The sequence below is a fragment of the Chinchilla lanigera genome, unplaced genomic scaffold, assembly GCF_000276665.1.
Source record: "Chinchilla lanigera isolate Chin_1 unplaced genomic scaffold, ChiLan1.0 scaffold00221, whole genome shotgun sequence".
Lineage (NCBI taxonomy): Eukaryota > Metazoa > Chordata > Mammalia > Rodentia > Chinchillidae > Chinchilla > Chinchilla lanigera.
In genome coordinates this window covers 82,376-96,768 of record NW_004955622.1, presented here as the reverse complement: position 1 = coordinate 96,768, position 14,393 = coordinate 82,376, and the positions used below count along the sequence as shown (strand labels likewise).

Sequence of the window (14,393 nt, the reverse complement as noted above, 5' to 3'; positions counted from 1 at the left end):
TCAACTATTTTGTCTTCCCATAAGTTCACTGTTTCCATTTTAATGTTGAATTATTTGATCTGTTTTTATTTTACTTAGTACATGGTGAAAGAGATGGATCCAGCTTTGATCTCATGCATATAAATAGCCAATGTTCCCATAACTATTTGTTAAATATGCTATCTTTACTACAATGTGTGTTCCCAGTCCCTTTGTTGAAGATTAAATAGCTGAATGTGCCCGGGGATATTTCTGTGTCCTTTATTGTGATCATACAACTACATATCATTGTGCCAGTATCATGCCATTTTTGTCACTGTTGCATCGTAGTATAACTTGAAGGTAGGAACACTATTAAATTTTGTCCTTTGAACTTGTAACCTGATATTTTCTTTCTTTCTTAGTTCTCAGAGTCTTCTTCTGGAGTTCTTTGTTGCTTCTATATAAAGTGTCAGATCTTCTGCAAATGAGAGTAGTTTGACTTCTTTCTTCCCTGTTCTTATTCTTTTCATCACTTTCTCTTTCCTGGTTGTTGTGACTCAAGTTTGAGTAGTGTGAAACAAGTGCTGATAATGAGGTTTTTGTTCCTGATTTTGGAGCAAATATTTTGACTTTTTCCTTACTTAGTATGACGTTTGCAGTGGGTTTGTCATAAATATGTTTTATCAGTTTGAGCTAAGATTCTTCTAGGCCTATTTGTATTAGTGTTTTTGATCATGAATAGATGGTGGATTTTATCAAAGTGACTTTTTTCCATCTTACGGAGATCATGTGGTTTTCACTCTTACTTGTGTAAAAACAGATGATAAATTTTAACTTTTATTCTGCTATGCATCTTAGCTTCCTAAATTTTCTGTCTTGGAAATCCTCCTAACTGCAGAAAATGAACTTGATTTCTTAACTTCTTCTCCTCTGGAACTCTGAAACTCATTTAAGATTCATGTCTTTAGGCCGGGTGTGGTAGCACGTGCCTATGATAGCAGCATTTTGGAGGCTGAAGCAGGAGGATACCTGTGAGTTCAAGGCCAACCTGTGCTACATAGCCAGACCCTGTCTCAAAAATGATTTCCGTCTTGAGGGTGATAGATGCATCACTGGGAGGAGTCAAAGGGTGAGGTGACTTAAGTGAGAAGCTGCTATATCACACTACTCCTCATAAATGTGAGGTCTTTCTGTTCACTCGAAATCCCTCAGTGCAGAATTATCCTGTCTCTTTTTTATCTCCAGTTTCATTGAAGAGTACTGCTGAACACGAAGTACTGAAGGATATGTTAATTGTGCAATTATTTAATTTTTCATATAAGTACTCTCTGTAAGTATAATATGCTTGTTACTTTACTGTTTTTTCATAAATGGAAACATTTTCTTGCATGTGCGTAGAGGAAGGGATTTTCTGAGCCTGGATTATATCACAGGATATTGCTCTAAAGTCTTAGACCTTCCAGGGTCCTTCGTTTCCAAACAGAGATTTCACTGGCTGGATCTTCACCTTTCATCAGAATATTGTCTGAAGCTTCTGTATAAAAATATATCCCAACAGCATGGTTTCTTCAGGTATTGAATTTTCATTCTGGTAGAAACCAAGAATGCAAGAGAGAACTGTTTTAGAACTGTGTGTTCTCAAATGGACAAGTGGAAGTAAGATCTCTCTTTTTACTTGGAAAAACACTGTTGACACTCAAAGAAATTCATCTTCATACCATTACCTATTCCTACTTATGCGTGGAAAATCAACCTTGGTGTGGCATCACATTAAGTATTATGAAATGTGAAGGAACACAGCCTGGCATAAAAGTTAGTGTACAAGAGTTAAAAGTAACAAGGCATTGTGTCTTTTACTTAAAAAACTTTCTGGTTTTTCTGTAGGTTTAAAGTAAAAAATTACCAGTATGTCCTGGCCTTGGTGTTTGCCATAGAAGAGATCAACAGCAATCACCACCTTTTGCCCAACATATCCCTGGGATATGAACTGCATAATGTTGGGCACAGCCAGTGGAGGACATTGGAGAGTTCCCTCGCTTTGCTCACAGGGCAGGATGAGATCCCTAACTACACCTGCGGGAGAGGGAGCAAGTCCACAGCAGTTCTTACAGGAACAGCGTGGGAAACTTCTGCCCAGGTTGGAACACTGTTGGAACTCTACAGATTTCCACAGGTGAGGAAGGGTAGATGGGAAGAGATAAAACCTTGCCAATTTGGTGCTACTCTTCAGTACTTAAAGAGAGTAGAAACAGAAGGTTATGTTTGTGCATCTCTCAAGATGTACAGTCTACCAACAGTGCAGGAGTTCTTTTCCCCCATAGCCTCGTCAGCATTTGGTATTGGTTGATTTCTTGATAACCATTGGTATGGAATGAAATGTAAACTCATTGTTCTTTTAATTTCACCTTGTCGAATGACCAGAGATGTTGAACATTTTTTATATGTTTATTTGCTGGTTGAACTCCTTCATTTGAGCACAATCTATGGATTTCACATTCCCATGTTTGAAATGGGTCTTCAAATTTGTGTTGTATGACATTTGGGAGTTCTCTGAATATTCTAGATAATAGTCCTTTGTCTGAGGAATAGCTGGTAAAATTTTATCCCCCACTGTGAGTTTCCTTTTCACGTTTTTGGTGGTTTCTTTTGCTATGAAAAGGTCTGTTAATGAGATAAGGTCCCAGTTGTTGATTCCTGGTAGTATTTCCTGTGCCACTGAGGTTTTGTTCAAAAAATCTTTGCCTACACCTATGTTTGTAATAGTTTTATCTAATTTATCTTTCAGGCAATTTAGTGTTTTTGTTTTTATATTTAGATACGTGAGTCATTTTGATTTTGTTAGTGCATGGTAATGCACATTGGTCTAGATGTACTTTTTGGTGCATAGAAATCCAGTTTCATGTCACCAATCATTCATGAAGCTATCTTTCTTTCAGTGAAGGTGTTTGGTCCCTTTGACAAAGATAAGGTAGCTGAGTTGTGCTTGGAGTTGTCTCTGCATCTTTTATTCTGTGCCATTGATCCTCAGGTCTGTTTCTTTGCCATTACCATGCTGTTTTTACCTCACTAGCTGTATAGTAGGACTTCCACTAGGGGACTGTGATGCCCCTTGCTTCCCTTTTTTTCCCCCAGAATTGGTCTTGCTATTCTAGGTCTCTTCTGGTTCCATATGAATTTTACAATTTGTTTTCACTACTTCTCTCGGGTATTCTGTTGGTAATCAATTGGGTTTGCATTACATGTGTGTACTAGTATTAGAAATGTTCCTTTTTTCACTCTGTTGATTCTGCCTGTCCAAGAACAGGAAAGATCTTTACATTTTGTGGTATCTCCTTTGATCTTTTGAGAGCAATGTGGTTTTCACTGTGTATATTTTTCACTTGTGTTGTTAGATTGATTTCTAAGGATTTGATTTTATGTGATGCTATGTGGAAGATGTGGTTTCTGTAATTTCTCTCTTATTGAATTTTGTATACAGGTATGTGCTTGATTTTTGAGTGCTGAATTTGCACCTTGCTATGCTGAGAAATTTGCTTATTAGCGCTGGAAGTCTTTTGGTGCAATTTTTCTTATCTTTGATGTAGAATATGATGTTATCAGGAAAAAAATGATGATTTAATTTATTCTTTCTTTTGTATATTCCTTTTATTTCAATCGCTTGTCTAATTGCTCTGGCTAATGTTTTTGAACTGGAGTGCACCTCAGTGTCCATAGTGGGCATCTTTGTCTTCTTGATTTTGGAGTGAAAATTTTCAATTTTTGATCATTTAGTGTGATGTTGGCTGTTGGTTTGTCTTAGATGGCTTTCATCAGATTGAGATAAAGTGAGTTTTATTCCAATTCCTATAGGGTTTTTATCAGGAGTATGTGTTGGACTTCATCAAATTGTTTCCCTGCATGTATTGAGACGGCCCTGCAGTTGTTGTTCTTGCCTCTGTTGATGTGGTGTACTGCATTTATTGATTTGCATATGCCCAACCATCCTCCATCCTTGGGATGAATCTTCCTTGGTCATGGTATGTAATCTTCTTGATTACTTGCTGTAATCTGTTTGCCAACATCTCACTGAGGATTTCTGAATCTATGTTGATTAAAATGTTTGGTCCATAGTCTGCAGTTTTGGGTGGGTCCTTCCCCGGTTTTGGTGTCAGGGTTAAGCTTGCTTCCAGGAACGAGTTTGGGAATATTGTGTCCCTTTCAATTTCATTCAAGGGTTTGAGGAGTTATAGCATTAGATCTCTGCTAACATTCTTGTAGAATTCAGTATTAATTCCATCAGGACTAGGCATTTTCTTTGTTGGTGAGTTTTTAGTTACATCTTCCATATCATTAATTGAGATTGGTTTGTTTAGAATTTTTACATCTTCTTAATTCAGATGTGATAATTCATATGTATCTGGAAATGTATCCATTTCTTCTGCATTGTTCTTATTCTTAGAATGAATGTTTTCACAGTTAGTATTGATAATCTTCTGAGTTTTGCAGGATCTGTTGTGATTTTGCCCTGTTCCTCTCTAATTGTATGGATTCAAGGCTTTGCTTGCCATTTTTCATGAGCTTGGCTAAGGTTTTGCCTACTTCATTTAACCTTTCAAACAACCAACTTTAGATATCGGCAGTTCAATTATCCCATCTATCCTTGTATATACATATATATTTATTGAAATGAGCAGTTAATGCTGAAATCTTTTTGACCAATTTTGCATGCTTATACCTCGTAATCTGAACAATTAATTTGAAGACAACAAGAGGCAATATAACAACCGTTATTAAGTTCCTACCATCTTGATAACTGAAACTCTGTATCATTTCTAATGATTTTTATTACTTTTTATTCTCTTTAATTGTTTAATCAATCTTGGATTCTTACATCTGGTAATCTGAGCAACAATATGTAATACAACAACAAGTGTTAATTCCTATCATCTTGTTTTGAAATTTGTATTGTTTTTGCGTTGTTTTGTTTTTATCTTTGTTGCTGTTGTTTTCTTTTTCCTTTAAAAGAAAAAACAAAGCAAAACCGAAAAGATCCTTAAAAAGAGAAGCAACTCTCTGATTCATTGATTCTTTATGTTCTTAGTCTCAATTGCATTATCTTCTGGTTTGAGCTCTGTAATTTCCTGCCCCGTATATTTTTCTATTTAACTCACTCTTCTTTTCCTAGAAGCCTGAGGTTCAACATGAAGTTCTTTACTTCAGCTCCATCTGTGTTTTTGCTGTGGGAACTCTGCACTCTAAAATTTCTCCTGTAAGACTGCTTTCATTGCATCCCATACGTTCTGATATGTTGCACTGGCATTATTTTTCAATTGTAGACACAATCAGGTTCATTGTTTAATTTCATCTGTAACCCATTGTGAGTACAACTAGTATGGAAATCTGTATGGAGAGTCCTTATAAACTGAGACTTGGGGTTCCATTTGACCCACGTGTTCCACTTCTTGGTCATTTCAGGAAAAACTTAGAATTCTGATGCCCCAACGATATGAGCACACTCATGTTTATAGCAGCACAGTCTGCAGCAGCTAAATCTTGGACACTGTATAGGCATATATCGGTGGATGAATGGCTAAAGAAGATGCGTTTTTTTCCACAGTGCAGTACTACTCTGTCATAAGAAGGATAAATTTGAGATAGTTTTAGGTAAATGGATACACCTTGACACCGTGTGAGAAACCAAAGTGTAAATAAGGACCAATAAGGTGATAGATGAAGGGAAGCAGCAGGGAAATGTGCGAATGTGCAGGGCATGTGGGAGGAGGGCGGGGAGGATGACAGTGAGAGGAGGGAAAAAGAGAAGGACAAGAGGGAAACAAAGCTCTTATAAATGTGAAGAAAGGAAGCCTTAAGAAAGCAGAGGGCAATGGGAAAAAGCTAAAATATATCATGTGCCAGTGACATTCCTGTGATGAACCTGATGAGAGGATGAATACGAGAAACCCACACTTCTTGTTTTAGTTCATTCGTGGCTTGATGTACGTTTGGCTATTTCCTGCATGAGCTACTACAAACTCTTCATGTAATGGAGTACTACTCTGCAATAACAAAGGATAAGCTTAAGACATTTTTTGCTAAACGTGTGGAAGTTCAGACCACATGCTCAAGTGAAATAAATCAGACAAACCTGTGTAAATATCACAGTGTCTCACTGGTGTGAGAAACTGAAAGTGTAAATAAGAACCAAATTGTACAGAGATATGGTGAAATGGGAAGAAATGGTTTCAAAGCAAAGGGGAACCAGGGAGGGGGGGGAGGGGAAAGAAGAAAAGCAAAATAATGAGAAAAGAAGGATAAAATGGAAACAAAAGTGTGTGAATAAGGCAGGGAAGAGGAGTTAAAGGAAGGGGAGGGGGCTGGGGGAGAAAAAACCAATCAAGGTAAATCAGTACAGGGACGAAATCCCCATAATGAATGTGATCATTGTATATATCTAAGCTATGCCAATAAACTTAATTAAATACAGTATAAATGAACAAATCATAAATATGTACTAATAAAAAAGTTGAAAAAATAAAATGAGAAAGATGTACAACTAAGAAATGAGTGCAGAGAATCCAGGTTTGGTCACCATATTGTGGTTGTCTACAAAAATGAGGAAGTTGAAAGTAGACAGAGATGTTTTCTAGAGCCCTACAGGCAAGTAATTACTTTTGAAAGGCTCGGAAAGAGTGAGTTAATTGAGATGGAGGAATGAACAAATATCTCTTCCTATCACTTACAGCTCTTGATCAATACTCTTCAAATCTGAGAATGTGCTTTCTGTCAATGTCTTCATCATTTTACTTACAGTTTTCTTTTCTTGTAGCTGACTTTTGGCTCTTTTGTCCCTGTGCTCAGTGACCATGATCAGTTTTCCTCTGTCTATCAGATGTCCCCCAAAGACACATCTCTAGGCCTTGGCATGGTCTCACTGATGCTTCATTTCAGCTGGACATGGGTGGGACTGGTCATTGCAGAGAGTCAGAAAGGTCTTCAGTTTCTGTCAGACTTGAAGGAAGAGATGGACAGGAACGGAATCTGTGTAGCATTTGAAAAAATGATCTCAAGCACTGCCATGCTACATTTCTTAAATAGACCAACACATGACTTATGGACCCGAGAAACATCACCAGCAAATGTGGTTATCATGTACTTTGATCCTAGTGAAAGTGATGCTGGATTTTATACGGGGCAACATCTGGTGACGTGGAGAGTCTGGGTCACAAACTCACAATGGCATGCTGCCACCTTTGGAAAAAATTTGATAATTGATTCTTTTCATGGAACAATCATTTTCTCAAATCAGCGTGAAGAGATTTCTGGTTTTAAAACTTTTATCCAGACCGCTTCCCCTTCAAAGTTCCCAGAAGATATTTACTTCACTATGTTCTGGGCCATCAATTTTGACTGCACTTTATCTAATTTTGACTGTACTTTGAAGAACTGCCCACCCAATGCTTCTCTCACATGTCTGCCTTTAAGTCTTTTTGACCCCACCATGAATGAGGAGAGCTACAGTATATACAACGCTGTGTATGCTGTGGCCCACGCCCTCCACGAGACACTTCTTCAACACGTTCAAATGCAACCCAGCAAGAATGGAGAACAGAAGGGATTCTCCCCGTGGCAGGTAATGTTTCTGACATTGGATAGCAGACAGCGCCTTGAGGGGTCCCACAGGCATGCAAATAACACACTTTAGCATGTTTGATCCAAAACAAGAGGTTGTGCATCAGTTTCACTGTAAAGGAGCAGTAGCAATCTGAGTAGAAATGGTTATTCAGAATAAGTAGATTCTGTCAAGGGGGAAATTAAACATGAATCAATGTAAATATTTTGTATTCCACAGGATGTCAGCCTAATCTTCACCTAAAGTTTTCAGCTAAGGAAACCTGAAATTTTCCCATGAAATTGTTAACAGACAATAGGAAACGTTTTATTCCTTTACACAATTTATAATATAGGTCTGTATGTACGGAATTGGTAAGGACTCTATTGGAGATATTATTTGAATTAGTGTTGAAGACACTAGTTTTCATGTATATCCTCTAGGAACAATATGACAGAAAATGGGTGTGGGAAGCTGTCACCATACAGCTGAGGTATTTTCTGTTTGGGAACATTATTTTGTTGGTTTTTGCTGTAGCATTTTTTTTTTTCTTTTTATCTTTTCTTTTGGTACTGGGAATCAAACTCAGGACTTTGTGCTTGCCAGGCCGGTGCTTGTGCTGCTGAGCTATGTCCCTGGCCCTCATTTTTTTTATAGGTATTGATATTTTTGGTACATTGTAGTATTTTGGTTTTCCAAGGCCTTTCGCCTGTCCTACTTCCCTGGATGACTATCGAGAACTGTCATTGTAAAGCAGGCGGCAAAGACATTGAAGGACTTTCCCTGGTGGAGTTTGATCATTAAGCCTGGGGCCCACGTATTTATAAGATTCTGCATGTCTTGTAGTTGCACCGCTCTCTGAAGGAACTTCAATTCACCAATCCTGCTGGGGACCAAGTGAACATGGATGAGCAAAGGAAACCGGCTGCAGAGTATGACATTCTCAACTTTTGGAACGTTCCAGAGGGTCTTAGACTTAGAACCAAAGTAGGGAGGTTTTCCCCACATGCTCCACATGGTCAGCAGTTGTCTTTAAATGAAGATGTGATGGAGTGGGGCACAGGAATTACAGAGGTAATTTGGGTGTAATTGTACTGCTTTTCACTAATCATAAACACTGACATTGTGCTGTGAGTTTTTCCCCTTGATTTAGCTTAGAAAATGTTCATGTGAGGAAAACTGAAAGTCAGATTTCAGTTTATAATTGTCCTTACTTATCAGCTTTTTGATGAATGGGAAAATAATAAAGTTCTTACCCATATTTTGAAAAACTTTATGTATTCATATAATTTGGTAAACATGATTTTAACCCTATGAAATTTATCCGTCTAATTCTGAAGTAGGAGGTAAAAGCCCAAGACGTCACCAACACATACCTGATTTTCCTCAGACTCCCCGCTCAGTCTGCAGTGAGAGCTGTAATCCCGGATTCAGGAAATCCCCGCGGGAGGGATTGGCTGTCTGCTGTTTCTCTTGCACCCCCTGCCCAGAGAATGAGATCTCCAACGAGACGGGTAAGTGTAGGCCTTCCGCGAGATTGTCCATTGCTCATGTTATCCTGCCTGCTGCCTAGAAAGTGGAAAGTGGATGAGGAGCTCACGAAAATATAATTCCTCCTTCCTTTAGCATCTGATTTCATTATTGTAGGCATTATAATATCCAGTGTCAAAACACGCTCTGTATTCCTTGAACATTCCTTGATTCATTTTTCTAGACTCGTCAGAAGCACTATTTTCACACTACCCCATTTCTGAATAAATCCATTTTCCAAGTTTCATGTTTTTCACAGTTTTTCATATGCAGTTTTAGTAAATAACAACAGTTCCCCTTTTAAGATACATTTAGAACACATTAAATATATGGAATTTGTATTTTATTTCCTTAAGTACCTAAAACAATTTCCAGACAGTTCAAGTGCTCAGAGTTTTGAGTTTTGTTTAAAAATTAGGTGTGAATTTCATATATGAAATGACAATTGTAAGGATGACCTCAGTTAGGAGGCTTCCTGCTTCCATCAGGTGTACAGAGGCGGCAATATGCAATGACAGGCAAAAAAATTAAAGACATAAATATGCAAGAATGATTGGGAAGGTAATGAAATGCCCGGTGTTCACTAAGTGATACTGGATACAATATTTTGACATAATTTTTTCTGTGTTTTGGGGTTTTTTTAGGCAGGGTCTGTCACTGTATACAGGCTGTCCTTGAAAAACTGTGTAGCCCAGGCTAGCCTTGAACTCATGACGAGCCTCCTGTCTTAGCCTCCTAAGTGCTGCAATCACAGGCATGGACCACCACACCCAGTAAGAATAATGTTTTAAATTTCACTGAGGAAGGAATGTTAACACTGTATCTGATGAATGAGGGGGACATAAATTCTTATCAGTGTCAACAGAAATGTCAAAATGGAACATTTCCACTTATATAATATTCATAGTAACTAATCTAAGGTTCAATGGTGTGAAAACACTCAAAATAGGAAGTATTTGGGACATGGAATACAGTGTACAGAAAACCAATACTGAAGATTTTACGTATGGTAATTACCATATTATAAAAATTTGAATTTGTTACATTAAATCATAACAGGTGGCAATCACTTCTCTGCTTAGACTTTTCCATTATGTTTTTGGTCATCGATATGTGACTTTATTTCATCTCACTGTATAATTTCAATATTTTGTAAATGTGCCAAAATTAACAATATGTTATAACAAAGTTAATTTTCAAACTATATCTAGAACATTTATGTCTTTGTAGAATTTTTTCTTATTGATTTGGTATACAATAGCTTCATTATATGTATCATGTGTACACATAAAAGTACACCCAGCAACATTTCTTTTATGTTTGAATAAGTGAAATTCTTAACATCATGATTCCTAGAAAAGAAATTAGTGGAAATTACAAGCAGCTGAAACTGAAAATAGTATTCATTAAACCTTGTGGGTTGAAGCTGAAATTATCTTAGGAGACATATATGTGTATATACTTTATTACATGTGTGTGTGTTTATGCAAGATAAACTGAAGTTCTTCACCTGAAATATTCAACACAAAGAAGAAATCAAAGAGGAAATGAAACAATGACAATGGAAGATAGAAAATAACAGAAACAAAAAAACATAAACGACACAGAAAACAAAATTCAATTAATTGTAGTAACAAAATAATATTCATAGTCCCTCATAAAACTGTGCAGGAGATCAACTGCAAAATATAAGAACACTGAAAAAAGACACATCTAAAGAAACCCCACCACAGCATTTTGTGAGATGGTATAAAATACTCCATTCAATGTACTTGAAAAAGTGAATAAAATTAATGAATGTACAGATAAATACTGAACAAAATTGTTCAAAATACCACAGTTACCTAAAAAGTGGAACCTATCTGCTATTTTTTCTTACTGTTTTCATGTTTCTTGAGAGTTTTACTGGTCAATTTTATAAACATTCAGGAGAGTACCATTAGTAAATTACTCAAACTCCATTAGATGCATAGGAAATGGGAAAATCTATGCATTTTATGATGAAACTTGAACTATGCTACACGTGTGACATTAGAAAATCGAACAGCAGAAGGAAATTTTCTTCTTTTACATTTGCTTTGTTTGTTTGCTTTCTTCATTTCCTTTGTTTATTTATGACAGCATCTTGCCATGTAGTTCAGGCTAGCCCCAGGCTGGTGTGGTATTTGAAAGATTCCTCCTGCTTCATCCTACTGCATGCTGAGAATACAGGGGTGTGTGCCCATGCCTGGCTTTCATCTTTCCTTCCTAAGTGAAAATCACATTTAGTGTTACAATTTTTGCTATAGATGAAGGAGGCCACAATATAAGCAAAGTTTGCTTACCAGATATAACTCAAGGCACTAGATTCTAGAAAAAAACATAAGGAATGTCAATGAATGATGTAATATATTAAGAAATTGAAAATCTACAATTTATAAATAGATGACGATATTTTACTAAAATAAGACTGGAAAGAAACTTTGCTAGTGTTGCCAAATGTTTACAGAATAATTCAGTGTGGAAAAATAACATGAGAGAGGAGAGCTTCATTTCAACATTTCTGCCATATGGTCTGGTGGAGACACCAACCAATACAATAATGTCAGGGAAAGAAAACAAATCAACAGGTATTGGGGAGGAAAAACAAAGCAGCATTATCCTGCAAGGATAGAAGTGCGCAAGTATCAAACAGGCGAATTAATTAAGGGAACTGACTGCTGCTTGAATGTCAGATTAATGTTCAACAACTCTTTGTTCACGTCACTCATAATTGAGAATTTGAATTTCAGAAAATATTTATTATTTTATAAATTATGAGATATTTACAGATATATTGTAAAGTTCTCAAAAGTATATACAACACCTATATAACAGAAAATTTCAGAAAATATTTATTATTTTATAAATTATGAGATATTTACAGATATATTGTAAAGTTTTGAAAAGTTTATGCAACACCTATATAACAGGAAAAGCATTAAAAACAATAAAACCAGAATGAAGGGTTAGATGATTATTTCTGGGTCAAAAGGGTCAATAATTATAAGATGTTACTCCTTGAGACAGTTCTACTGTTATTGTTCAATTACAGGCAAAATTCACTATGCTTTGTGGCAAAACCTACAAATATTCAGAGAACTTACTGCACCTCGTAGAGTGTTATGGCACGTATTTATTTCAGTGGGACTTAGAAAATGTAGCTGAGAGTGGATTTCCGGTGAGTGCTCCCTCACTGAATGAGTGCCTAGGTTATTGCTTACACAGATGTAGTATGGGCAAGTAGATCGTTGAGGAGAATTGAAATTTTTTCTCAAGAACATTCCATGAAAATAGAGAAAAAATTGTAGCACTGTTTAGTGCTTGAAAAGAAAAAAAGCAGTATTGCTTTGGAATTTGGGGGTATACAACAACACAAGAGGATAGTTTGGCTGAACGAGTCCAGTGGGGAGTTTTGGGGGAAAATGTGAATAATTAATGAATTAGGAATTACTGAACTGGCACTGAGAAAAATTTTCATTTTTGGCTAGATAAGGAGCAGTGTTTGAGGTGTCCAGATCACCAATATGCCAACGCCCACAGAAATTGTTGCCTCCCAAAAGCTGTCACTTTTCTGGCTTATGAAGATCCCTTGGGGAAGGCTCTGGCTGGCACTGCCCTGAGTCTCACTGTCCTCACAGCTGCTGTTCTTGGGCTCTTTGTGAAGCACCGACACACTCCCATCGTCAAGGCCAATAACCGTGCTCTAAGCTACATCCTGCTCGTCTCCCTCACCTGCTGCTTCCTCTGCGCCTTGCTCTTCATTGGCCGGCCCAGAACCACCACCTGCATCCTGCAGCAGACCTCATTTGCAGTCGTGTTCACTGTGGCTGTTTCCTCCGTCTTGGCCAAAACCATTACTGTGGTGCTGGCCTTTAAGGTGACTGCTCCAGGCAGAAGGATGAGGCAGCTGCTCGTATCGGGGGCTCCCAACTCCATCATCCCCATCTGCTCCCTGATCCAACTCACTCTCTGTGGAGTCTGGATGGGGACAAATCCACCCTACATTGACACAGACGCTCACTCTGAACATGGCCACATCCTCATCGTGTGCAACAAGGGCTCCCTCACTGCCTTCTACTGTGTCCTGGGATACCTGGGCTCCCTGACCCTGGCGAGCTTCACCGTGGCTTTCCTGGCCAGGAACCTGCCTGACACATTCAATGAAGCCAAGTTCCTGACGTTCAGCATGCTGGTGTTCTGCAGTGTGTGGGTCACCTTCCTCCCCGTGTACCACAGCACCAAGGGGAAGGTCATGGTGGCCATGGAGGTCTTCTCCATCTTGGCCTCTGGTGCAGGGCTGCTGGGCTGCATCTTTGCCCCCAAGTGCTACATTATTTTGATAAGATCAGATAAGAATTCTCTGCCTGGGTTCAGAGATAAAACGCATTCTGATAGAAAGAAACCTTTCTAAGTGCAAAAGTATTTTTATTCTAAAATGCACAGTGGCTCTGTACCACACCTGTACCACTGTTTTCAGTGACATATTACATTCCAGCCTGAGGTTTACTTCAATTATCGGTGGACTCATTTCTCTCTGCAATCTGAACATCACTAGCTCTTGTAACAATTACCTTTTCTGTGTAATCTTAGTTTGAAAAATTTTTATTCCTGTCATAAAATCTGTAATAAATTCTTATGTTTGTCCCTGTGTTCAATGAAGTTACTCATTTGTATCTCGTACACCAATTGGCTTTCTCAACCATTTTTACTCATTGTTCATGTGACAATTTTGTCTGTAGATCACCATATGTCAGAATTCTCTGATACATTTTATTTTATTTTTCCACTTCAAAAGTTATTATGCCCTTAATATGCTGATTATGTTTTAATTCAATAAATTATTTCATATGTCTTTGTTCACCCTTGCCTGTCAATATTCCTGAAGCTATATAAAAATGAGTTTATACATTTCTGAATTGCTCTGAATTATTAATCAATATATGCTCAAACTAATTTTGATTTAAATGAAATTTATAATTTTTTCAATAGTTTTGATGTTTAGACATTTTATTATTAATATGAAATACTTATTACCAGAAAAAACTTTAATTTTTCAGGGTTTTCTGAAAATTTGTAAGACTTTTATGAAGCTATTAGAATTAAGTATGTTTGCATGTACTTTGAATGATTTGGCAAATGTTCTTTTTAGTACCATGCTTGTTGGATTTTTAAGTTTATGTATGCACTCAAATATGTTTGTTAAGTGAAAGGAGAACCTGGATGGAAAGCTAGACTGGTGGACAGAAGACTGGGGAGATGGACTGGATAACATCAAAGGCTGAAGACTGACAGA

General features: G+C 37.4%; 1 protein-coding gene across 1 annotated transcript in view; it reads left to right on the top strand.

Annotated features, from left to right (window-relative positions):
• Positions 1 to 13,511, top strand: part of LOC102018675 — a gene marked incomplete at its 5' end in the record, with an annotated part of 127,526 nt that extends 114,015 nt beyond the window's left edge. The window contains 5 exons of the mRNA XM_013510157.1: positions 1,846 to 2,134; positions 6,767 to 7,570; positions 8,396 to 8,632; positions 8,940 to 9,063; positions 12,589 to 13,511. Coding sequence (XP_013365611.1) covers positions 1,846 to 2,134; positions 6,767 to 7,570; positions 8,396 to 8,632; positions 8,940 to 9,063; positions 12,589 to 13,511 — 2,377 coding nt within the window. The remainder of the gene's footprint in view (positions 1 to 1,845; positions 2,135 to 6,766; positions 7,571 to 8,395; positions 8,633 to 8,939; positions 9,064 to 12,588) is intronic.
• Between the last annotated feature and the right edge of the window lie 882 nt (positions 13,512 to 14,393).